Source organism: Vipera berus (genome assembly GCF_964194415.1).
Source record: "Vipera berus genome assembly, chromosome: 3".
In the NCBI taxonomy this organism is placed as follows: domain Eukaryota; kingdom Metazoa; phylum Chordata; class Lepidosauria; order Squamata; family Viperidae; genus Vipera; species Vipera berus.
In genome coordinates, this window is record NC_138204.1 from 117,520,033 (window position 1) to 117,545,464 (window position 25,432).

At 41.8% G+C, this 25,432-nt stretch overlaps 1 protein-coding gene across 1 annotated transcript; it reads left to right on the plus strand.

The window, feature by feature from the left end:
- Positions 1-23,658: 23,658 nt before the first annotated feature.
- TMEM121 (transmembrane protein 121) lies at positions 23,659-24,597 on the plus strand (the record flags this gene model as incomplete). The annotated part of the gene is made up of 1 exon (XM_081322151.1): positions 23,659-24,597. The coding sequence occupies one exon, from the start codon at positions 23,659-23,661 to the stop codon at positions 24,595-24,597; it is 939 nt and encodes a 312-aa protein (XP_081178277.1).
- Positions 24,598-25,432: the final 835 nt, after the last annotated feature.

The following is a 25,432-nucleotide window of genomic DNA, read 5'->3' on the forward strand; positions in this document are numbered from 1 at the left end:
TCACCACAGCTCTGCACTGTGACTCAGGAAGGAAACTGTATCTACACCTTGATTGAATCCAGGCTTATGTATTGTAATGCACTCTATACAGGGCTATCCTTGAAAAATTACCTCTAAAGCTCAAGCCAGGAAAGCAAAGGCTCAGCGTGAACAAAGACTTGCAACAAAAGTCAAAGATAATTTAAAGTTTAATTCAACGTATAAATAGCAAGAAAAAAAGTCAAGGAAAGAATCAGTCCACTAAAGAGAGAAGGTGGCAAGAAAGTAACAGGCAGTAGAGAGAAAGCAGTGCTCTGCTTAACTCATTCTTTGCATCAGTCTTCATGCAAAAAGAAACTATAGCCCAACCTACCAAAAACATAACCATAAAAGACAGACTAGAAATAAAAATTAAAATAAACAAGAAAATGGTAAGAGAACACCCCTCTGATCTAGGCAAGTTGAAATCACTGGGATTACATCTCAGAATTCTGAAGGAACTAGCACATGTTATCTCAGAACCACTGAACCATATCTTTCAAAGATCCTGGAACACCGGGGAACTATCTGAGAACTGGAAAAGAGCTGATTTGGTTCCCATCTTCAAAAAAAGGGGGGGGGGTGAAACAGACCCAGGAAACTACAGACCAATCAGCCTAACATCAACACCTGGGTATATACTGGGAAAAAATCATCAAGAAACAGATCTGTGAACATCTAGAAACAAATAAAGTTATAACTAGTAGCCAGCACAGGTTTGTTAAAAATAGATCATACCAAACCAATCTTATTTCATTCTTTGACAAAGTGACTAAATTAGTAGACCAGCGAAATGCTGTGGGCGTAGTATACTTTGATTTTAGTAAGGCATTCGACAAAGTAGACCACAACATACTTCTAGAGAAGCTAGAAAAATGTGGGATAGACAGCATCATCACTTTATATCTGGCTGACAAACCATACTTAACTAATAGTTCCTAATGGTACTACATCTACATGGAAGGAAAGAAGCAGTAGGATACTAGAAGATTCCATTTTAGGCCCTGTACTTTTCAATATCTTCATAAATGATTTAGTTGAGGGAATAGCAGGGGAACTCATCAGATGTGCAGATGACACTAAACTAGCAGGAATAGCCAACACCCCAGAAAAAATGATCAGGATCCAAAAAAATCTTGACAGACTTGAACAATGGGCCCTATCCAACAAAATGAAATTTAATGTAGAAAAAAGTAAGGTTTTACGCTTAGGCAGGAAAAACCAAAATTACAAGTACAGATTAGCTGAAACCTGGCTCAAAAACAGTAACTATGAGAGGGACCTTGGGAGTCCTAGTGGACAATCACTTAATTATGAGCCAGCAATGTGCGGCAGCAGCCAAAAGAGCTAATACAATCCTTAGTTGTATAAACAGAGGCATAGAATCAAAATCACATGAAATATTAGTTCTGCTATATAAAAACTTAGTAAAAACCACACCTGGAATACTGCATTCAGTTTTGGTCACCGCACTCCAAAAAAGATGATTAAAGGCCTGGAGACTAAAACATATGAAGAATGGTTGCAGAAACTGGGTATGACTAGTCTAGAGAAAAGATGGAGTAGGTGACATCATAGTAGTATTCCAGTATTTGAGGGGCTGCCATGAAGAAGAGGGGGGGTCAACTTATTTTCCAAAGCACCAGAAAGCAAGACAAGAAACAAGGAATGGAAACTAATCAAGTAGAGAAGGAACCTGGAATTAAGGACAACCTTTTTAACAGTGAAAACAATTAATCAGTGGAACAGCTTGCCTTCAGAAGTTGTGGATGCTTCATCACTGGAGGTTTTTAAGAAGAGACTGGACAACCACCTGTTGGAAATGGAATAGGATCTCCTGCTTGAGCAGGGGGGTTGCACTAAAAGACCCCCAAGGTCCCTTCCAGCTCTATTTTGATTGATTGATTGATTAGCTCTAAAAAAAACCTGGGACTGACTTTCTAAGGGTCCATCTCTTCCATTATGAACCAGCTACAACATCTGCAGAAAACTCCTTTTTCAGAAGCCCATCTTTCTGGAATGTAGAAGGGTCTGTACTAGGATATCTGAATCCCTTTCACAGTTACTATTGTTGAGCCAGGTACCATATATTCTAAACCTGTGTATTTGGGGTTTTTTGCCTATGTGTAGGACCTTACTTTTCTCACCACTGAATTGTATTTTGTTGGATAGGGCCCAGTGTTCTAGCCTATCAAGGTCTGAATCTTAAGTCTATCTTCTAAAGTGTTAGCTATTCCCCCCAACATGGCATTGTCTGCAAATTTGAAGAGTTCCCCTTCCAATCCCCTAATCTAGATCATTTATGAAAATGTTGAAGAGTACTGGGTTAAGACACAGCTTTCAGGTATCCCACTGCATGCTTTCCTCCATGTAGATGTAGTTCCATTGAGGAATCAGTGGGTGCTGAATGAGGTTGATCAGCCAGTTGCTAAACCTTTTTGTGGTGGTTTTGTCTATCCCACATTCTTCTATCTTACCAAGAAGCAGGGCTTTCTTTGTCATAGAACGCCCAGAACGGAGTTCCGGCACCTTTTTTGGATGGAACCTTGTAGGGTAGGCAAGACGGGTTGTATGACGTGTGTGAGTTCCGGCACTTTTTTTTTTTAACAAAAAAGCACTGCCAAGAAGTAATCAAATGCCTTACTGAACTCTAGAAAACTAGGATTACCTAGTTAATCTAGATTTTATTTCAAATTTGTAATCCTAAGTAACTAGAAATCTAGGTAAGCCAGGATTAAATAATGGCAAGCAAATAGACTCAGTTCAGCTGCTTGTAATCTACCGCAACCAAACTAATATCATGAGGAAGATTACAAGATTCTTACTTAAAGGTCTAAGCATTAGACCTTGCCCAGAGTAAAAGAAATTAAAAGATCAAATGGCATTAGCTGGGCTTCATTACTCCAGACTCAACATAATCAAGTCCTTAAATGGGGAAAAGTCAAGAAACATTAGACATAGTGCTAGAGTAAGCCTGTGTTTAGTACTTCTGTTGCTGTAATGTACAGAAAGAAAAAGAGTACAACTGAATGAATATAGTTTCATAAAATAATTTTTTGAACTGTTGGGGTAAGCAACCTACCATGCACAGATAAAGGTGAGCGGTAGCAGATAGTACCTTGTTAATATATGTACATCAACTGTTGTTTTGCATTCCCAATGCATGTTGTCACATGTTCTCCAGGATCTGAAGGAGAAGTGTACATCAAGTACCCACTAGACGACTCTCTGACTTTCACTTGTTGAATGCACAGACTAAGAGCCTCCATACAATCATTCAAGAAACCTTCTTTCCCGATGACTGTGTGTTCTTAGCACACAAAGACAGTGATCTACAGTTGATGCTGAATGAATTCTCAGATGCTACTATATTCTTCAGCCTATTAGCCTGAACACTAAAGTATTTTTACCAACCCATGTCAAATATCAAGCCCATAGAACCAAAAATCACTGTTGATGATATCCAGATGACAAATATAAACAGCTTCAAATATTTGAGAAGCATAATCTTGAGTGATGGCTCTTTGAACAAAGAAATTGACTCCACATCAGCAAGGCCAGCCAGGCACTAGGACAACTCCAACTAAAGTGTTTAATCAACACATCTGTATCTCCACAAAGCTGTAGGTTTACAGAGATCTGATTATCCCTTTCCTCCCATATGGATATGTGTCCTGAACTCTGTAAGAAAGGCACATCAACGATCTGGAGAAATGCACATGTGTGCTTTCTGCTCCATCCTTGGCATTTGTTGATAAGAGCTTGTCACCAACCTGAAGATTGTGGATCATGCAGAGTCCACCACCAGCCGCTGATTATCAGACTGAAGATTAGATGAGTGGAACATGTCATCAGAATGGATGACTGCTGTTTACCTCACCAGTTGCTATATAGTGTACTGGAGGCTAGCAAGATACCTCAAGGTCAACCACACAAGTGCTACAAAGATATTGTGAAAGAAATCTTACCTCATTGTGACCTCCGGCCAATGAAACTAGAACAGGGGTGTGCAACTATGACAACAACCTATGCACTTAAACTGCCAGGATTCCTCAGCCAGCCATCCTATCAGTCATTTACCCTTTCAGACTAGTGAGAAAATATCAATACTTTTAAATTTTGAATGTTGAACAAAATGCATTAAAAGCATATTAGACAAAAAGGCAGAAATTAGTTTAAAGCCCAAAGGAAAGGGAAATGCCATTATTTTTACTCATGGTATTTCCTGGGTATCCATTCCTTATTCTATCACCTTTTTGCAGTGTAGGGAGTCAGTAGACCACCACCACCACCCCTGAGAATGAAATATTTTGGGGAATATTAAAAAAGGTAGGATAAAATATTTCTCCTGAAGGGGAAATAGAGGGGAAAAAAAATCTTAGGCAAAAACCTAAGGAGGCCACTCTTTACAGATGCAGATTTTTTCACCCATTCAGGAAGACTGGGGGCAGGAAGGCTGGAGCTGAGTGGATTAGAAAAACAAAGACTCCTAAAATCTACCTCCCCCACCTAGCTTCAAGGACAGGGCATGACCTCCAAGCCACAATGGGAGTCAGGCAACAATAATTAGAATACCAAAAAGGGCACAAGTCAAAGTACATTGCACAGGAACAGGCACCTCAAACACAAAAGCCCCAAAGAAGGTATAAACCCACCCAGTGCTTTTTTTGTAAAAGGTGCCGGAACTCACACATGTCATACAACCCACCTTGCCAACCCTACAAGGTGCCATCCAAAAAAAGGTGCCGGAACTCCATTCTGAGCGTTCTATGAGAAAAAAAGCCCTGAACCCACCCACTCTCAACTCCATTTTGACAGCCACCCCAGAAACATGCTGCTGCCACTGAAGTTTCTGGCAACTAAATAAAAGAGACCTCCTTTCCAAAATGCGGCCTTCCTTCTGCTCATTTCTACAGAGTCCCCCCCCCCAGCTTGGAACAGGACCTGATTTATTTATTTTTTCTTCTGACAGCAGCTTGTCCCGATTTGAATGGAGTCCCCTTATCTCCAGGCGCATTCTTTCCCGGAGTCTTTCGCCCACCCTTCCCGAAGGATATTCCTGTCCTTCATTTTTAGGGCATAACGCAGCTGTCGCCCCCTCCCCATCGTTGGCGTCATCCGAAGTTGCGATTGCCATCCTCTCCACCTGCGCGCGCTCCCGCCACTTCCTTTTCTCCTCCGCTCCAAATCTCCAAAGCTAGCAGCCCCTCCTGCGCGGCGGCGGCGGCGGCGGCCAATCTCGCCCCGCTCGTTTCCGCCGCCTCCCGTACTTGCGTGAACGTGGAACCGAGAGGCATTGCCAGGCGTGCCCTGGGGCGGGACGGGGGGGGGGCGGGAGAAGCGATTCTGTCCACAGAGCTCGTTTCTCTGTGCTGGGAGCGGGTCAGGACGATTCCCCCCCCCCATCTTCTCCGTTTCGTCTGGAAGCGTCTCAAGCGCGTCGCAGCAGAGGCAGGGAATTCACTCCGCCCCGGGAAAAAAAGCGAGGTAAGGGTCCGACTGTACCACAATCCGATGATGCGCTGTGCTCTTCTCCTCCACGCCCGCAGAGAGGGATCGGATGAAATTCCAAGATGTGGGGAGTCGGGATTCCTCCCGGCCCTCGATGCCGGCTCAGTGCTCTGGGGAATCCTGAGCGGTGCCTCCTGGGGAGGGGGGGGGCAATTCAATTAATCGTCCCTCTCCACCCGCTGCGCCATGGAAGGTAGGGCAGAAGTGCCAGGTTGTGCTTACAATGCTGATGGGGAGAAGACGATTGAGCCCAATGGCACCGCCTTCCCGCTCGCTCTGGCCTCCACCTCTACTTGCCTATTTTCGCTGGACAGCTGAGCGGACTGGGCCTGCCAGGTCCAATCCCAGCCCTCGGAAGGTGAGACAGATGTACAAGCAGGCCAGCTTAGCTTCTCGGTCAAGAAACATCTGGTTTATCCTCTCACTAGCTCACCTGAACTGAAGGATGCAGAACAATCTTCCCCGTCCTCTGCCGCCCACCCCTGTCCCTACCAGAAGAGGGAGACGAGCAGCAGTAACATTTCCTTCCCTCCATCTGAGGCCCACAGAGCCCACACCATTGAATGAATTAGTGGTTAGTTCTCCTAAGAACAGCTGGCCACCTCTATCTGCTGGGTTGCACTGCTTCCCTTGGTCCACTGCACGTTAGACCGGCTGAACCTAAACTTCACTCCTTTGCTGGGGAGGAGGTGGGGAGGGCAGAAGGGAGACCTAAAGGGGGGAGGTCCCTGCAGGCTTTCTGCATTCCATTCTTGGCAGTGTAAATGGGATCCATCTGCCATTATGCCTCTGATAAGGGAGCTAGAGCAAGCAGCTGGTCCTGAAGGGACCGTTGGTGCCTTCTGCATTTCACTGGGTACCAGGAAGGCATACTTTTTTTCCTTTCCAATTGTTGAAAGTCTCTTGACCATATGAAATTATTCCAGTTACTGGCTGAGCACCGCTCCGAAGGAATAGATAAGTAGAAAATAGTTGTTGCCCTTTCTCCTAACTCTGCTTTTGCCTTTTGAGCAGCACAACGTCTTTGTACATTCCAAGTTAAAGATGCAGGCAACTAATCTAAGATAGTGTCAGCACCTATTGATTGCAATCACTACTTACTCATGTGCATGTGTGGACATGTAAGCAATAGCTCTTTTGTGCTCCTTGATGTCTGAATCTTGGGGAAGGGAGAAGAACGGAAGAAGAGGTGTTACTGTTACTGTGTAGGGAACACAGAAACACTTTCACTTCCACGTGTGTGCGTGCAAGCACACACACACACAAAATGCATTGTCTCTCAGGAACAGTTCAGCAGATGGATGAGGCTTCTAAGAAAATACAAGTTCAACAGCTAATGGTATGGATTCTTTTTTCCACCTTCTGCAGAAATAGTCCAGATTTAGATGTGGGAGGAGATAACAATGAAATGCTTTTAGTATCAAGATCACACAAAGTATTAGTACCGCTTTATAAAACCCCAGTAAGACCACACCTGGAATACTGCAGCCAGTTTTGGTCACCATCTCACAAAAAAGATGTTGAGAGTTTGGAAAAAATTCAGAAAAGAGCAACTAAGATGATCAAAAGCCTGGAGACTAAAACCAGTGATGGGATTCAGCCGGTTCGCACCACTTCGGCAGAACTGGTAGCTAATTTTTTGTTGCCCAGACCCACAATGGACTTCCAGAAGTGGCATCCACATAGAGAACTGGTTGTTCACATATTTGAATTCCACCACTGACTAAAACATATGAAGAAAGGCTGCAGGACTTGGGTCTGGCTAGTCTAAAGAAAAGAAGAAATAGGGGAGACATGATAGCAGTATTCCAATACTTGAGGGGCTGCCACAAAGAAGAGAGGATCATGTTATTGACGAAAGCACCAGAGAGCAGGACAAGAAACAATGTTTGGAAACTGAACAAAGAGAGAAGCAACCTAGAATTAAGGAGAAACTTCCTATCAGTGAGGACAATTAACCAGTGGAACAGCTTGCCTCCAGAAATTGTGGGCGCTCCATCACTGGAGATTTTTAAGAAGAGGCTAGACAGTCACTTGTCTGAGATGGTATAGGTTCTCCTGCTAGAGTGGGGGGCTGGACTAGAAGACCTCAAAGGTCCCTTCCAGATTCTATTCTATTCTATTCTATTCTATTCTATTCTATTCTATTCTATTCTATTCTATTCTATTCTATTCTATTCTATTCTATTCTATTCTATTCTATTCCATTCCATTCCATTCCATTCCATTCCATTCCATTCCATTCCATTCCATTCCACCTTTTCTCCTAGACCACTTACCAATGTTAAGGAAGGCCTTCCATGGGAAAGGTGGGTCAATACTGATTTCTTGCATAATGGTTGGACTCTTATTTCAGATTTAAGGCTACTTTATTCCTGAAGACAGGTATCATTTGGCAATTACATGAAATGGAAGTGAACAAAAGATTGTGGGGCCCTTGTCAAACATCTAAGAAATATGTACAAATCTACCAAGAGGAAAACAATCCATGCAGTGAAGGTCCTTGTATAAACAGTCAATCCATATTTCATTATTGTTATTACTAACTATTTGTTTACAGAAATAAAATTCTGTAGGAGACATATGTGTAAAACAAAATACAATCAACCAAATCAGACCCATCATTAATGTCCCAAACTGCCTTTAATAATAGCATAACAAGAAAATGAAACACAGATGTGATTTTATAAAGAGTCGTATCAACCACAATCTTTAAAACTTTGCCAATTGTAGAAATAAAAAAAAGAGTCCAAGAGGAAAAGTATATCTAGGCCTGGAGAGAAAAGGGTACAGTATGAGCAAAGCTTTTGAGGGGGAAGAGTTCCACAGTTTGGAATCACAGCCTTGAAGATCTTTCTCTCCATCCTCAGTGTGAGAGAATTTAGGCCAAGGTTTCCATTTATCTTAAATGCTCAAATAAGTACAAAACATTGGAAAAGAATCAAGCCTACAAATGCGTAAAGGTAAAGATTCCCCCGCACATGCGTGCTAGTCGTTTCCGACTCTAGGGGCTGGTGCTCATCTCCGTTTCAAAGCCGAAGAGCCAGCACTTGTCCGAGGATGTCTCCGTGGTCATGTGGCCGGCATGACTAGATGCCAAAGGCGCAGGGAACGCTGTTACCTTCCCACTGTAGTGGTCCCTATTTTTCTACTTGCATTTTTATGTGCTTTCAAACTGCTAGGTTGGCAGAAGCTGGGACGAGTTATGCAGCACTCGGGATTCGACCTGCCAAACTGCTGACCTTCTGATCGACAAGCTCAGCGTCCTAACCCACTGAGCCACCGCGTCCCATTACAAATGCTTGCTTACTAGGAAACAGCATAAAGTCTATATTTTTAGTTGCTCTTCTCTGTATTTTTTCCAAACTCTCAACATCTTTTTTGTGATATGGTGACCAAAATTGGCTGCAGTATTCCAGGTGTGGTCTTACTAGGGTTTTATAAAGCGGTACTAATACTTCATGTGATCTTGATTCTATGCCTCTAATAGTTGTGTCTTAAGTTGTAAAACGATGAATTTCACTCCGTTTAACCACATTGTCTCCCATTGATCCCTCTATATATGATAACCAAAATTCTTAGCCCAATTTAACATGCACCGATTTTACTGTTTCAGACTTCAACCAAAAATGTTCTTTTTAGCAATCACATGCTCATTCTTTGTTAATTTGTACATTTTAGCACACAAAATTCCACCTTATGTTCTATTTCAATCACCTTTTTTGTTTATATTAAATCTCATCCTTAATTGTACATATGAAAACAATTGAAAACCAGTTCCCTCTGCAGTCACTTGTTCTCTGAACATTTTTGCAGTCCAAATCTTTTAGCCTCATCTAAACAAGAGAAATAGCTAATGTAGAATCTTGGTCTGAGAACCAGTTTGGTGCAATAGTTAAGGCACCAGGCTAGAAACTGGGAGAGCATGACTTCTACAGGTAGTTCTCAACTTATGGTTCTGATGATGGTTCAGAGTTATGATAGCCTTAGAAAAAGTTACAAGCTTGCCCCACCCCTGCAGTCACATGATGGCAATTGGGATGGTTGGCAACCAGCACGCATTTATGGCTAGTTGCAGCATCCTGCAATCACATGGTTTCAATCTGCAAACTTTTTTGCTGATTCTGCCAATTGTTGTAAATTAGGAGCTACCTGCAATCCTCCCCTAGACCAGAAGCCAGTTGGGTAACCTTGGGCCAATCACTCTCTTTCAACCATAGGAAGGAGACAATGGAAATCCATTTTGGAAAAGCCATGACAAGAGAACTGCAGGGACTTGTCTAGGCAGTCACCAGGCATCAACACTGCTCAAAGGTACCAAAAAAAAGGTCTTGGTTATAGCATTGAATATTTATTGCTAGTTATGGGATAGCTATTTGTTTTACCCATTTTATCAAATTATGGTTGTGCATAGTGCCACATTGTAATATGGATTGTTTATTTTTGTCTCAACGTGGACAAGTCCGTTCCAAGAATGGAAATAAGGCTTATGAAACCAACATTAATCATATGTGGATATAATTCCAAAGCAAAACAACATTATGATTTAGCATTATAGATGAAATAGGAGAATATGTTGCATATTGTGAGCTTGAGAAGGACCCTTCACAAAGGGAGCTGGCAGGGACCTCCCCTAGGTTCTGAAGTTCCAACAGCTCGCCCCAGGGTTAATTGACTGAATTTTGGATGCTCAGAAAGCAGTCAACACTTATGGCCATTTGCATTATTGCACAGACATGTGATCACATTTCATGAAGATTTATGAAGTAAAACTGCCTTATGTAAACAATTGATTTGTTTAATAATGGTGGCATTCATTTAACAACTGTGGCGGTTGCTTTACAGTTGCAACATTCACTTAACAACTGCCACAAAAAAAGGTCATAAAATTGGGTCGGGCACATGGATGAGCCACTTTACAACTATCACTACTTACGACCCTGATGGACAAGCTCCATTACAGTCATACATCAAGGACCATCTCTTATTACTTTATACCATAAATATGAGTAGAAAAGAATGTACAGCGTTCAGACAGAGGGGCAACTGAACAGTAGAGGGATACTAGAGAATGAGAAATGTATACACTGTATACAAGCCTCTGAGTATATGCTTATTCTACACTCCCTTAATTAAAAGGAGGGTGCTGCACTATCAATAGTATTAATACATGATTCACCTGCTATTCTGTATATGACTTTTGTATGCAGAACAGGAAAGAACATTGTTTTGCAGCAAAATGTGGACAGCTTGGTTAAGAATCTGTACAAGTGCAATTCGGAAATAAACCTCTGTTTGGTCATCAATGACAGACACTCACAGATACAGAACTTTTATTATACACATTAGAAAACTACTGTACAACATTACATTACTTTTTGACATAATCGCCATTCAAATTGAGGTGCTTGTCTTGTAAGGTTTGAAATTCCTTAGATGTAGTCGCTCGTGCCAAATCTGAGCTATGGGGGGTGGGGTGGGGGGGTTGATCTAAAACATCCCAATGGAACTGCTTTGGGTGCATCTAGTGGTGTGCAGGCGAGCATTATCATGAACCAACACCAAACCAAAAGTCAGCATGCCCCGACGCTTGTTATGGATGGCTTGTCTGAATTGTCATAACATTTCACAGTAGACTTCTGAATTGATGGCCGAACCACGCTCCATGAATTTCACTAGTAGTACTCCTTTGGCATCTTCACATTTGCTGGGATTTTCTATGGTGTTGGTCACACACATACACCCCCTATAACCCAAATTTGGCGCTGAGCGACTACTACTAAGGAATTTCAAAACTTGTAAGACGTTATGACAAGTGCCTCAGTTTGAATGGCGATTATGTCAAAAAGTAACGTAATGTTGTAGTTTTCTAATGTGTATAATAAAAGTTCTGTATCTGTGAGTGTCTGTCATTGATAAGCAAATGGAGGTTTATTTCCAAATTGCCCTCGTATATATTATTTTGTGTTGAACATATACATATGTTAGAGAGGAGGGGAGGGGAGGGAGGGAGAGAGAGAGAGAGAGGAAGAAGGAGGGAGAGAGGGAGGGAGAGAGAGAGATATGCTGCAAAATCTGTGTGGCATCAGAAAGGGCATCTGGCCAATAAACACTTAGCTCCATCCAGTTACCCTGACTCTATCCCAGATTAAGGGATTAACGGGTCATAAAAAAGGGAGTTAGTTGGTTGGGGGACCCACTGGAGAGATGGTGTAAAGATCTTTCTTTTGTACAAGTTTATGGGAGATTAAAGTCCAAATCTTCTATTTAACTTTCTTGAATTTCTGCATTTGCAGAATCTGGACACATACTACTAGTTACCTTTACTAATGGTACATTCAGAGACCGTAAGCCTCCAAATAGAAAAGCTCCAAAAGAGAGTGACAGTTCTTCTGATGCTGCTTGTATATATATTTCCTGAGTGCTTTGACTTAGTTCAGGTGAAACAAATGGTTAAACTACTGGTACATTCAGAGACCGTAAGCCTCCAAATAGAAAAGCTCCAAAAGAGAGTGACAGTTCTTCTGATGCTGCTTGTATATATATTTCCTGAGTGCTTTGACTTAGTTCAGGTGAAACAAATGGTTAAACTACTGGTTCGGTGTGAACCAGGAAGCAGGATATACCTCCCGCTGACACACATTTGAAAACTTGTACTGCTTTTCAATATAAACCTTGTTCTTTACCTCAGCTTCAGCTATTCAACCATTTTCATGAAACCTCTCATGAACTTCCTAAACATGAAAGCAAGCTGTCTGAATAACCATTATTCAGTATCTCTTGCTATTCTTTCAAGTTACTTGCAAGACTTCTATAGTTAAGATTTATAAATTGTTAGGTGTTACATAATTTCTCCAAATCTTCATGAATTGAAATTACCATGGATGGTTTTAGATGATTTGTTGTTAACAAATCAGTGCTGATTGCAAATATATTACTCTGTTTTCTTCTGAATGTAAAATTATTACACAGTATACATATGTGGTAATTACTTTCTGAGCACAGAACTGCTCGAATGGGGTTTTTTAAAATTCTTTTTCAAACTTCAGGAAACTTATACACTTCAGTAATTTTCTCCCTTTCAACATCCTAAGATTCACAATTATTACTTAAATATTCATTGAGAAATTCTTTTTCAGCCTTGTTCTTTGTCATATTTTATCTAATTAGTATTTGCAAATGATGCTGAATAGAACCATGTTCAGAATGGGAAAGATTACAATTTTAGAGCAGAGGTGTCAACGGCGGGCCAGTTACATCATGCGGAGGCTGCGCCCACCCCAACTCCGGCAATGCAAAAAAAGTTGTGACACATGACGTGGCGATTTTGACACCCGTGCTTTAGAGGATTGAAGGGAAAAATGGAAAATATCTGAAGACGACGTTTAATCATTTTAAATTGACAGGCTTTAATGAATGTTTAAGGGACAACAGCAAAATAGAGACACAACAATGATTTTGATTATGTAGTTGGATTTCAGTTCTTACTGACCACATAGGTCATGGGTAGGCAATTAATTTTCCCATGGGCCAAATGAGAAACTGGGACTGTTGTGGTGGGCCATCATGCCTGCTTTATTTATTTGGGTGGCCTGTTCTTTCAAGAATTTCTTTGGCTATCACAAAAGGGCAGGCTGTCTCCTTCACAGATAAGTACTGCCACATCTGGCAAAATACCAGTCCTAATGTCAGCAGGTTAAATAAAGAAACTTAAATGTAAAAAAACTAAAGGGCATCATGCAGACTTTCAATTTTTCAAAACAAGCAAGACTTGTAAATATGTACAGCAACATGAGTCCATTATAATAATTGATGAGGTTAATATCTTTATTAGGACCAAAGAAATAGTTATAAAATTGGCAGCAAATGCAATTGGATTCTTCTTCAGGCTGAATGTTAAACAAAGTAGCAAAATAATAAGACAGAAATTTGAGCCATTGTTGAAAACTCCCCAAACATTTTTAATGTCAGAAATATAGTAAACATTATTTTAATATCATAAAATGTAGCATTTTATTTAATGACTATATTATATATAGAACTGATAGGCAAGGTGGTCCCATGTAACATGCTTATACTAGCGTCCCTCCCAAATTTATACTTAAAACTTTGCCTGTCAGCCACCTATCTTTGCTGAGTACAATAATTGTAACAGAAAGTTCTCACAAGAGGCCTTCCTTGGTGTTATATATTTTTGTCCTCTCTGGAAACATAGATACAAGTAGTCCTTGACTTAAATCACAATTGAGCCCAAAATTTACGTTGCTAAATGAGACGTTTGTTAAGTGAATTTTGCCCCATTTCACAACCTTTCTTGCCACAGTTGTTAAGTAAGTCACTGCATTTGTTGAATTAATAACACGGTTGTTAAGTGAATCTGGCTTCCCCATTGACTTTGCTTGTCAGAAGATCACTAAAGGGGATCACATGACCCTGTGACACTGCAACAGTCATAAATATGAGTCAGTTGCCAAGCGTCTGAATTTTCATCGTGTGACCATGGGGATGTTGCAAAGATCATAAGTGTGAAAAATAGCCATGTCACTTTTTTCAGTGCTGTTGTAACTTTGGATGGTCACTAAATGAACTGTTGTAAGTCGAGGACTCCCACTATTGATATAAAAACATTTCAGGTGTACTGTACACTGGGTTTCTTTCTGCCTTAAATACTATTGTAATTTCTGAATTAGGTCTCTCAGAACAAGGGTTCTCACGACCTGATTTCACAGCCAGGTCCTCTTCCAAAACCTCAGCTGGCACTGCCAGGCCCCAGCAAGGAGAGAGGAGCAGCAGCCAGCTCTAACTTGCCACCTAAGACATTGCAAGCACAGAACACAGCAGGAACCTCTACCATCCAGCCTGCAAACAGGAGGAAGGCGGAGGTGCAGAGAATGCTTGACTATGCCAAAGGCCTGCTAAATCTAGCAGGATTACTTGGAGAGAAAACTAAAGCAGATCAAGGTCAATTCTGCTGTGGTGGAGTCACAGGAAGTAGCTTTGCTCGGAAAGGGCTGTTAGAACAATTTTATTGTGAAGGCCTCAAGTTCGTTCTCCCTGTGAGAATTTCCTATTTCCTGAAATTCTGACCTGGTTGGTACTTGGTTTACTTTCTTTTCAGCTTCTACATAGCTGATCTAATAAACAAATCTTAACATGTATGAATTTCAGTCTACGAACTAAGTAACAAAGGATAAATCTGGTATAAAGATAAATAATATTTCTTTTTGTGTATTCTCAGGACATTGGGTCCTGAGAATACACAATGGAGCTCTGGAGAAGTCTGAGTTTCATTCCCACAGCTGCTTTGCTCCCATCCTAGGGTCAGGAGGAAGTCATTTAGCATAAATCCTCCTACCCCACAGTGTGCTCTTACCAGACCTACCAAACAGGGGTCTGCTGCATTGTTCCCACCCAGCTTCTCCCTGCAACATGGCAAAGAGAACTATTTGATGGTTTTCCCTTGGCTGAAATTGAAATAACACCAACCATACAATAACTCATCAGTGCAAAATGCATTCTGTGATGTCACATAAGGTTCTACTCCATTCAGTCAATTTTTCCTTCCCCCCTCCCCTTCTGCAAAGGACTATCAACCTTTAAGGACCACTAGATGGAAAAAAAGAGTTCATGCCCATTAACTGTAGTCTGGTGGTCCTTGATTTCCACAATTCCTCAAATGCAGCTGCTACATAAGTGTTCTTGTCTTGATACTGATGTTCTCTTAACTATGTTCCCTAAGATAAATTATCAGCAAATAAGGATCAGATATTTGGGGTACCATCTTGCCTAACATCCTCCATATGAATTGAACAATGTTCTCAAATGTTGAACATTATATTTTTGAGGATGGTTAGTAAAACAGCAAAGGAGATTTGACTAAGGTCTGCATAATATCCCATACTACTGTATGGGTCAGAGGGAAGAGAAAGACAGAGAGAGGCTGGAGATTCATGTTGGCATAGTGGTTAGGGTACCAGGCTAGGAACCAGGAACTGAATTCTAGTGTCACATGAGGCATGAAAGCTGGCTGGCTGGCTGATCTTGGGCTAGTCCTTCTCTTTTAGCTCATGATGTCAGGCTTGGGCAACAAGCTGGTCAGTTAGTTCCTGTCACAGCCAAAGGACCAACACTCACTCATTCACTCTCACACACACACATATGCAAACATGCACATATCTCTTAAGTCATTTTCTACACAAATAGATAAATAATTAATTTCATAAATAAATAAAAATTTATGCTATCATGAATTTCATGGGGAAAAATTAAAATTCCAGTACATTATTCCATATAATCCAGCAGTACACATTTTTATGGAGTTAAATAAATAGCACCATTTGTACATTACCAGAGATAGTATTTTTAAAAAATGTTTAGAAACTTATAATAAGTAAGTTTGGTCTAAGAAGGGAATTGGATAGTAAGAAATGCATGAAGAGTTCAAAATAGGGGCTGGATGTCCCACATACTCCATTTAGTTTAGAGAGTCCACCATATTTTGGCTTACAAGAGAAAAAGTTGCCCCATTAACTTCTGGAAAAAAAAATCACAAAATTGGACTGGGCATTGTATAATTGCTAGGAAGAAAGAGAATGCCTGTGCAATGCTCCTTACCACTTTCCTTGTACTTTTCTTTGTCTAGACAACTGGCCCATTTCCAGACAGATTACTTGGCTGGAGAATTCACCATTTCTATTTTTAGTAAGTTTCCTCCAGGGCTTAAAAGTGGCTTAGAGCTATAATGAAAGCAAAATCACCACACAAGAGATAAATATCCTCAAAATGATACCGTCCACTTAAACAGGTTTCTGCTGTTTAATTCAAGAATACCAGTGTTAGCTTGGATTGTCGACAAAGTTCTGTCTGTGACAAAACAGAACACAAAATTGCTTTCTCCTTCGAATTGGGGCATTTCCAACCCAGTTGCCTCTCCTTCCTTCCTTCCTTCTTTCTTTCCTTCCCTCCCTCCCTCCCTCCCTCCCTTCTTTCCTTCTTCCTCTGCTTCTTTTTCCTTCCTTCGTGCTCAGGATGGGATGATGGGGGGCGGAGAGACAGCTATGCTGCTGCCAGCTATAGCTATCCCATGCAGGCAGGGGCAGTCCCGATGAAAGGGAAGCCAGTGGCTGTGAGGCTAGGTCAGTGAGCAGGCATGGCACTGATCTGGTGGGGCCCATCAAAGCTGGAACGTGCTCAGCCTTAGATCCATGGAACAGCCCTGGAGCCAGCGAGAGCCCCCCCCCCCCCGCCATCTCTACCCCATCCCCTGTGGTTGAACAGAGAAGGCGGCGAGCACATGAGCATCCTGGGGGAAAGGGAAGCAATTCTCTTGCCTTTTTTCTTTCTCAGTGGTCAGCAGGGACAGTCAGCAGGGATGCCAGGAGCTCGCCGCCTCCACATGCCGGGAGGGCAGCCCCTTGCTGGCCCTTTCCCGCCAAAACCTCCTTTTATATCCTCTCCTCTCTCCCCTCCTCCTCCTTTTCTCTTCAGGGCACCTCCAACTTCTGGAAGCGCCAATCAGCTAGAGCCCGGCACTGATCCTGGGGCTTCTGCTGAGCCCTGACAGCCCTGCAGCTCCAGCTGTCTCTCCCTCAGGCTTGTGCAGCACTGCCACCGCTTCAGCTCATTTCTCTCCCCCCATCCCACACTACCACTTCTCTAGGATGGTTGCAAAGTATCTGCCAGGTGCCAAAGTACCATCAGTGGTACACATACCACCGGTTGAAAAGCCCTGTTCTATGGTACTGTTCCATAGGCTGGACTATTTTTTCCTTTTGCGTAAAGTCAGGTATAAAGAATCAATTAAGCAGTTCCACTTTCTCCCTGCTACCCATCACCTCCTTAGCATCTTCTCCCATTAGTGGACTGATGGTGTCCTTGATTTTTTTTCTTTTTTTTTTACATGTCAAAATAAACTTTTAAAAAATATTTCTGACATGAGTTGCTAGCTTAGTTCATTCTGAGCCAACAAAATGCAATTCAGTGGTTAGAAAAGTAGGTTCTTATGCTTAGCAGGAAAAACCAATGCACAGGTACCGAATAGGTGATATTCGACTCAACAGTAGTGACTATGAGAGTGATCTAGGTGTCCTAGTGGACCACCACTTAAGTATGAGCCTGCAGTGTGTTGCAGCTACCAGAAAAGCCAATCCAATTTTAGGCTGCATCAACAGATGGATAGGATCACTAGAAGTGGTAGTACCACTTATTTATTTATTTATTTATTTATTTATTTATTTATTTATTTATTTATTTATTTATTTATTTATTGAATTTCTATACCGCCCTTCTCCCAAAGGACTCAGGGCGGTGTACAGGGCAATAAAATACAACATACAAAAGTTAAAAGTAAAATTAAATTAATTTAGCCCTAACAATAAATAGTTAAAAATGAACCCAAACCCTTAGTCCAGGCCGGCCTGTTCAAACAACCAGGTCTTCAGATCACGGCGGAAAGAGCGAAGGTCGGGAGCCATCCGGAGCTCAACAGGCAATTGATTCCAAAGGGCTGGCACACCCACAGAGAATGCTCTCCCCCTGGGGGCCGCCAGCCGGCAGTCCCTGACCGACGGCACCCTGAGGAGGCCCCTCTCTAATGGCCCTCTCACTGCACTAGTGAGGTCACACTTGGAATGTTACATCCAATTCTGGTCACCACAGTACAAAAAAGATGCTGAGACTATAGAAATAATGCAGAGAAGAGCAACAGAGATGATTAAGACCTGGAAGCTAAAACATACAAAGAATGGTTACAGGAATTGGGTTTGTCTAGTCCACAGGTCTGCAACCCGCGGCTCCGGAGCCGCATGCGGCTCTTTCAGCCGTCTCCTGCGGCTCCCAGTCCTCTGCCATGTGCAGTCCAAAAAAAAAAAGTGGGACTAAAAAAGTTCAACCAATCAATTCAAATATGTAGGGTAGGTGCATATCTCGCCTTGGCTCCACTCTTCAGTCAAACCCTGTTCTGCACATGCGTGCATGTACGCGCATGCGCACACATTTTTTGCGGCTCCCAGTTTTTCCTTTTGTGAGGGAACCGGTTCCGAGTGGCTCTTTCACTGTTTCAGGTTGCTGACCCCTGGTCTAGTCTAACGAAGAGAAGGGCTAGGGATGACATGAGGGGATTATTCCAATTGTTGTTCCCAAAACTGGGTCTTAGCTTGGTGTTGAAGACAATTGATCACCAAACCCAAGATGTGGAAAGACTTTTATTTTGGTACCAAGAGATAAAAGTGGCCTCAGCTTTGAAAGCTACCAAGGCCATTAGAGTTTTACAGCAGTTTCTATATTCAAAGGTGATTCACATTCACCCTTTTGCTCTCTTCCAACCCTGTCGTTCAGTTTTCTATACCTTTTCTGTGCTGTCACTCACCTCCTTGCCATTTTCTCCCATTAGTCACTCGTCAACCAATCATTTCCTTGATTTTCTTCTCGTTCTTTACATACTGAAAGAAACTTGTTACTACTGGCATTTTTCCCAAGTCTTAGTTCATTCTGAATCTTAGTCTTCCCGATCCTTGTCATTGTTTTTTCTCAGTTCTTTTTTGCAACCCTGCTGTCTTTTGTATTTCTGTCTCGCTTCATTGTCCCTGCAGCCCCCCCACCCCCGCAACCCCCCTCACACTGCTCAACTGTTAGCAAGCTTATGCTGCAAATCCCTCAGTGAGCAGAAAGAAAAAAAAGTTGTTAAAGAAAAAGTTGTTGTAAGATAAATGTTTCTTCTCAGAATTCATCTTCCTCACTCCCATGTCCATCACAACCACACCTGGGTCCTATCTCCGCATATGACCCTTCTTCTGATCCCCAGGGCCTCATCTGCACATATATTCTTTCATCTGACCCTTCACAATATTATATTCTCCCAATACTTGAGGGGGTTTTCATAAAGAAGAGGGGGTCCAAAGCACCTGAGGGCAGGAGAAAATGGGTGGAAGTTTATTAGAAAGGTCCAACCTACAATGAAGGAGAAATTTCCTGACAGTGAGAACAATTAATCAGTGGAATGGCTTGCCCCTAGAAGTGGTGTGTAGTCCATCAATGGAGGTTTCCAAGAAGAGGTTGGACAAAGATTTGACCAGGATGGTATATATACTGTATGTTTCCTGCTTGAGGTCTGTCTCTTTCAACCACGTCATTCGGTTTTCTATACCTTTTCTGCGCTGTCAGTCACCTTCTTGCCATTTTCTCCCATTAGTCACTAGTGGACCAATCATTTCATTGATTTTCTGCTTGTTCTTTACATACTGAAAGAAACTTGTTATTGTTGGCATTTTTTCCAAGTCTTAGTTCATTCTGAATCTTAGTCTTCCTGATCCTTGTCATCGTTTTTCCCTCAGTTTGTCAGAGAGTTCTTTTTGCAACCCTGCTGTCTTTTGTATTTCTCCATGTTATTGTTTTTGTTTAAGATGTTATTATTTCAAATTTCCCATCATCCTGAACTGCTTTTCTTTTAGGATTTCCATCTATGGAATCTTTCCTAATGTTTCTCAGTTTCTTGAACTCAGCTCGCTTAAGGTTTAAAACACTGGTCTGACTTCATTCAATCACCTGTGCCTGCATTGTGATGAATGGTCACTGTCTTCCAAAGTTCCTGCTACCTCCATTTCCTCGGTCATTTTATCCTTATTAATTAGGAGTAAGTCCAATATTGGTGACCCTCTATTTTCACTTCCATTTTCAGGTGACAAAATAGCTACGGATGTCAAAAATCTATTTGATCTGCTACTTGCTGCAGAGTTTGCTTCTCAGCTGATGTATGTACTTCTTTGCCAGTATTTCCATTGTTTATTTTGCTTCCTGTAGCTTCTATCATTATCTGCTAACTAAAGCTGGACGAAAGTAGCCTTCTAAAAGGGTTTTGCTGCAATTCCCCATCTGAAATTTATCATGCCAAAATTTGTTTTGGATTAAAGTGTTTCTTTCATATTTTGGAGATTAGACATTTTAAGTATTAGAAATGCCAAGTTCTCCAAGGATCCGGTCCTGCAGCAATTATTAAAGGGCTTTGATCTGTTACATTGCTGTTGTCTGTGTGGCAGAACCCTGACAGTTGCGAAGCCTAGCTCAAGAACGACGTAACACAATCCAGTCAAAGTTCAGTTCTTTATTTGCTTTAATATTTAGACAGAATCTTACCAGACTAAACCTTTACTACCTTTATCCCAATGGATATACCCTGGAAGATTCTACAGAGCGGCTATCCTAACTTCCTTTCTCTTCCCATAATTCAGCTCACTCACTCTTGTGTTGCCCACCTCCTTGGAATGTGATCCCTCTTTCTTGGGAACCTGCTGCATTATTCTAGTCCATCACATCACATCCCTTTGTAGTCACATTCCCTACACATGTTTTTCTTAATATTTTCACTGGCCATGGCAGGATCTTACTCATATGTATTCGTAACACTTAAAACATGTAATGATTTATTACATTATAATGAATAACATAAGGGACACGGTGGCTCAGTGGGTTGAGACGCTCAGCTTGTCGATCAGAAGGTCGGCAGTTTGGCGGGTCAAATCCCGAGTGCCGTGTAACAGAGTGAGCACCTGTTGCTTGTCCCATCTTCTGCCAACCTAGCAGTTCGAAAGCACGTAAAAATGCAAGTAGAAAAATAGGAACCACTACGGTGGGAAGGTAACAGCGTTCCGTGCACCTTTGGCATCTAGTCATGCCGGCCACATGACCACGGAGATGTCCTCAAAGTCTTCGGCTTTGAAATGGAGATGAGCACCGGCCCCTAGAGTTGGAAACAACTAGCACGCATGTGCGGGGGAACCTTTACCTTTAATGAATAACATGCTCCCTTATTTGTATAACATATTGGGGTGAATGCAAAGAATTAATTGGGGTTATATGCTGAAACACATGCAGATTTACAGACCCACACCTATCATTGCTGTGCAGCTAAGTTGATTTTGGAATCCATAGTTTGAATTGCAGAAGTAGCTCCTAAGAAATATTTGAAAGATTTCTGTGCCTGTTCTTCTTTCTTGACAATAACCATTAGTGCACAGAATTTCTTTATTATTCTTTCTGGTCATGGCACATTTCCAAAATTCTCTTTGGGTTCTATAAATGCACACCTGGATCACAACAATGAGTCCAACACAACATGTTTTGCCTTCTGAAATACATGTTTCCTGAGAGGAGTTGAGAAAGTGCTGTGAATAGGTAAAAAGTTTGAAGCTTCGAAATTGTCTAATTAAATCAGATCAAGATATAGAACAGAGGAAAAGACATCTAACAAATGCAGTGTTCAGATGCTGGTCAAGAGATACAGAGCTTTTTCCTTCTCCCAAGTATAAGGGAAAGGGAGAAAAGAGGTGATTGCTTCAACTTAAGTTGAACACATTCACAGGGGTTTAGTGTCTCGGGAAGATGGGATCATATAATATGGTCTCCTGAAGTCAACTTAAAAAGGGGCTAGCTGAAGTGGTAAAGTGAAGCCACATCAACAGAATGTGATTTGGTTGTATTTTGGAATGAGAGACTTCTAATATCTCTTTTGAGGCAAACTTTAGATTTTTCCCCCCTTTTTTCTTAATATTACATGATATTGGACAGGTTAGAAAATTTAAATGGACAGAAAGAAGTAAAAAAAAGTAAACATAATATAAATAATATTTCCTTCCCTCTGTCTTAAACAGAAAGTATCAACCTTAAAATAAGATCGGGTATCTCCCTCCAAAAGGCAAGAATTGCAATTTTAGAGAAGCAGTTAAAAGGAGGCTCATCGAAGGCAATTGCAAAACATCCGTATAGTGTTGGGCTGCAAATGTAACTTTGCCTAAATTTCCTTGATGACAGAGCTTCTTCTGTATCTTCTGCAAAGCCAGGGCAAAGGCCTGTTTCCAAAATGTAGGTTATTTGCCGTCCCCCTCCCTCCCCCCCGAAGTATGAAAGGGTGTTTTGTAATAAAAAGGTAAAGGTTCCCCCGCACACGCGTGCTAGCTGTTTCCGACTTTAGGGGCCGGTGCTCATCTCCATTTGAAAGCTGAAGAGCCAGCGCTTGTCCGAGGATGTCTCCGTGGTCATGTGGCCGGCATGACTAGACGCCAAAGGCGCACGGAACGCTGTTACCTTCCCACCGTAGTGGTCCCTATTTTTCTACTTGCATTTTTACGTGCTTTCGAACTGCTAGGTTGGCAGAAGCTGGGATGAGTAACAGGCGCTCACTCTGTTACGCGGCACTCAGGATTCGACCCGCCAAACTGCCGACCTTCTGATCGACAAGCTTAGCGTCCTAACCCACTGAGCCACCGCATCCCTAAACTAGTTGCTTTAAATAATGTCAAAATAACTCCTATAGTATATTTTCAGTTCCTTTCTTCTAACTCTCAATATCCATGCTGAAAAAGGCAGCTTCTTGACTCACATGACTGAAACTTCCCTCACTTATTTTTCCTCTGGGTTTTTTTTTCCAGCTCAGAATGGATAGTAGCAAGAAAGAGATGCTGGATCAGAAGCCTCTCTTGGAAGTGCAAGTCTTACTCTCCATGGATTCTGCTCCGGATAGAGTCATGGGTGGAGGAGCAGAGGGACTTACAGGGGAAAAAATACCCTGGGAAAGGATCACACCTGTTTGCAGCTTTTGAGGAGCAATAAGTTTTGACCTGCTATTCTAGCATGCTACTATGGTTGATGCCTGATATATTTTTTTAATTGCTGAAGAACGTGATGAACTGCTGCCAAGAAGCCCATAAGGAAGATTATCTACAAGCCAGTGAGGGCCTCCTCATTCTTCAAGAAGGACATTAATAGCGAAAAACTAAACAATTATAACTGAAATGAAGGTCTTCTCAAAGATGCTCTCAGAAATGCCAATGACAGGCTTAAGTCAGAAGGTGAATACTATGGTAACCAGCAAAGGATCTTTCTGCTAGTGGAAATCTTGATCTATATGCAGCAAAAAAATTCAGAACGGATGATTGCTGTACTTTTGAGTGATCAGAACTTGAAGGTATCAGATGAAATATCAGGTTCATCTGTTATTGCCTTACTGGAATTTCTTTTATAATTTAAGATTTACTGCCAACAGTTTTAAGAGATTTCATCTGTGAGAAATGTAAGGCTGGCCCTTGGAGCAATACCACAAAGTGGGAAGAAAAGGGTGGGTGGTTCCATCATCTCAACATGGTGCTTCCACCCCCAGATAAGCGTCACGTATGTCTTACCACCTTTGTTATTATGACCAGCATGGCATTCATGGATGCTTACCTGGTAGAGCAGAACCAAGGGCCTCGTAAAATTGGTGTCTGCATCATTGTCCTGGTAGGAGACATTTGCTTTTTGATTGTGCTGCGCTACGTGGCGGTCTGGGTGGGGGCTGAGGTGAAGACAGCCAAACGGGGCTATGCTATGATTCTTTGGTTCCTCTATATCTTTGTGCTGGAAATCAAACTGTATTTTATATTCCAGAACTATAAGGCTGACAAGAGAAATCTGGAGACAGTGGCTAGAAAGGCACTGACTTTGCTTCTCTCCATTTGTGTGCCAGGATTGTACCTAGTGCTAGTAGCCTTGGACAGCATGGAATATATACGTACCTTTCGGAAGAAAGAGGATTTGCGAGGGCGTCTCTTCTGGGTGGCCTTGGACTTATTGGATATCTTAGATATTCAAGCCAACCTGTGGGAGCCACACAAGACTGGTCTGCCAATCTGGGCAGAAGGACTCATGTTCTTCTATTGCTACATATTGCTCCTGATCCTGCCCTGTGTTTCCTTGAGTGAAATTAGCATGCAAGGAGAGCATATTGCTCCCCAGAAAATGATGCTCTACCCTGTCCTGAGCCTGGTGACCATAAACATGGTTACCATATTCATCCGAGCCATTAATATGGTCCTATTTCAAGACAGCAGAGTCTCTACAATCTTTATTGGCAAGAATATAATTGCCATTGCTACCAAGGTCTGCACATTCCTAGAGTACAAGAAGCAAGTGAAGGAGTTCCCACAAAATGCCATTGCACTTGAGCTCCAGCAGAACTCAGTGCCCCACAATCAGACCCTCCGCAGTACACAAGGCCTTCCTCATGAACCATCCCCCACCAGGGAGATTTTGGACACATGATGGGCCTCTTCTTAAACATCAGCATTGGTTCTTGTTTTCTTGGGTGGAGGGAAGGGGCGAAGAAATAATTCTGCTCTCATCCCAGCATAGGGAGCTGCTTCTAGCACAAGATTTTAACAAATGGAGGAACATCCCCTGCAACTCAGGTATTTCCTAGGGGCCCTCTGGAAAGAAAGCAAAACCAATGGACCTTCCAAGCAGAACCTCATCCACTCCAGCATCTGATCTTTTCTATCTGTTTGTTATCTGTGCTTCAACTTGTAAGGAATGATAATTTTTGTTATCACAACATTTTTTTAAAGAAAGAGACAGGGCGGGATGGGGCAGGATGGGAGAATCAGGACTGGCACTTCAGCCAGCGCACCAGTATATTGAATCCTATTGGAAATGTTTGTTGTGTTTACAGTTTCAAAGAAAACAAAAACAACAAAAAAAGATCCTGTAAAGTCGCTGCAGAAAACTGGATTTTGGACAGTTTTTTAAATCTCCGCTAAGTAGATCTTTTTTTCTGTTCAGTTCTACTTAGCAAGCAGCAGCCTGACTCATTTCACCAGGAAAGTTCTAACATTGCCAAAGTCTTCAGCCAGCCCTTCAAAGAATCTTGTTAAACATCACGTCTCATATTTTAAGAACATTCTGTTATAAATCATTTATAAAATGATTCGGTGCAAGATTTCTGTTTTTCAAAAAAACAAGTATTTCTGTTTCATTCACATGTATGCACACTTCAGTTCTGATGGCATGAAGTTCCAGAGTATTTCAGGCTACACTGAGCTGGGGAAATATACAGGTAGCACTATAAATGGAAACTGAGATTTTCAGAATGATGAACATT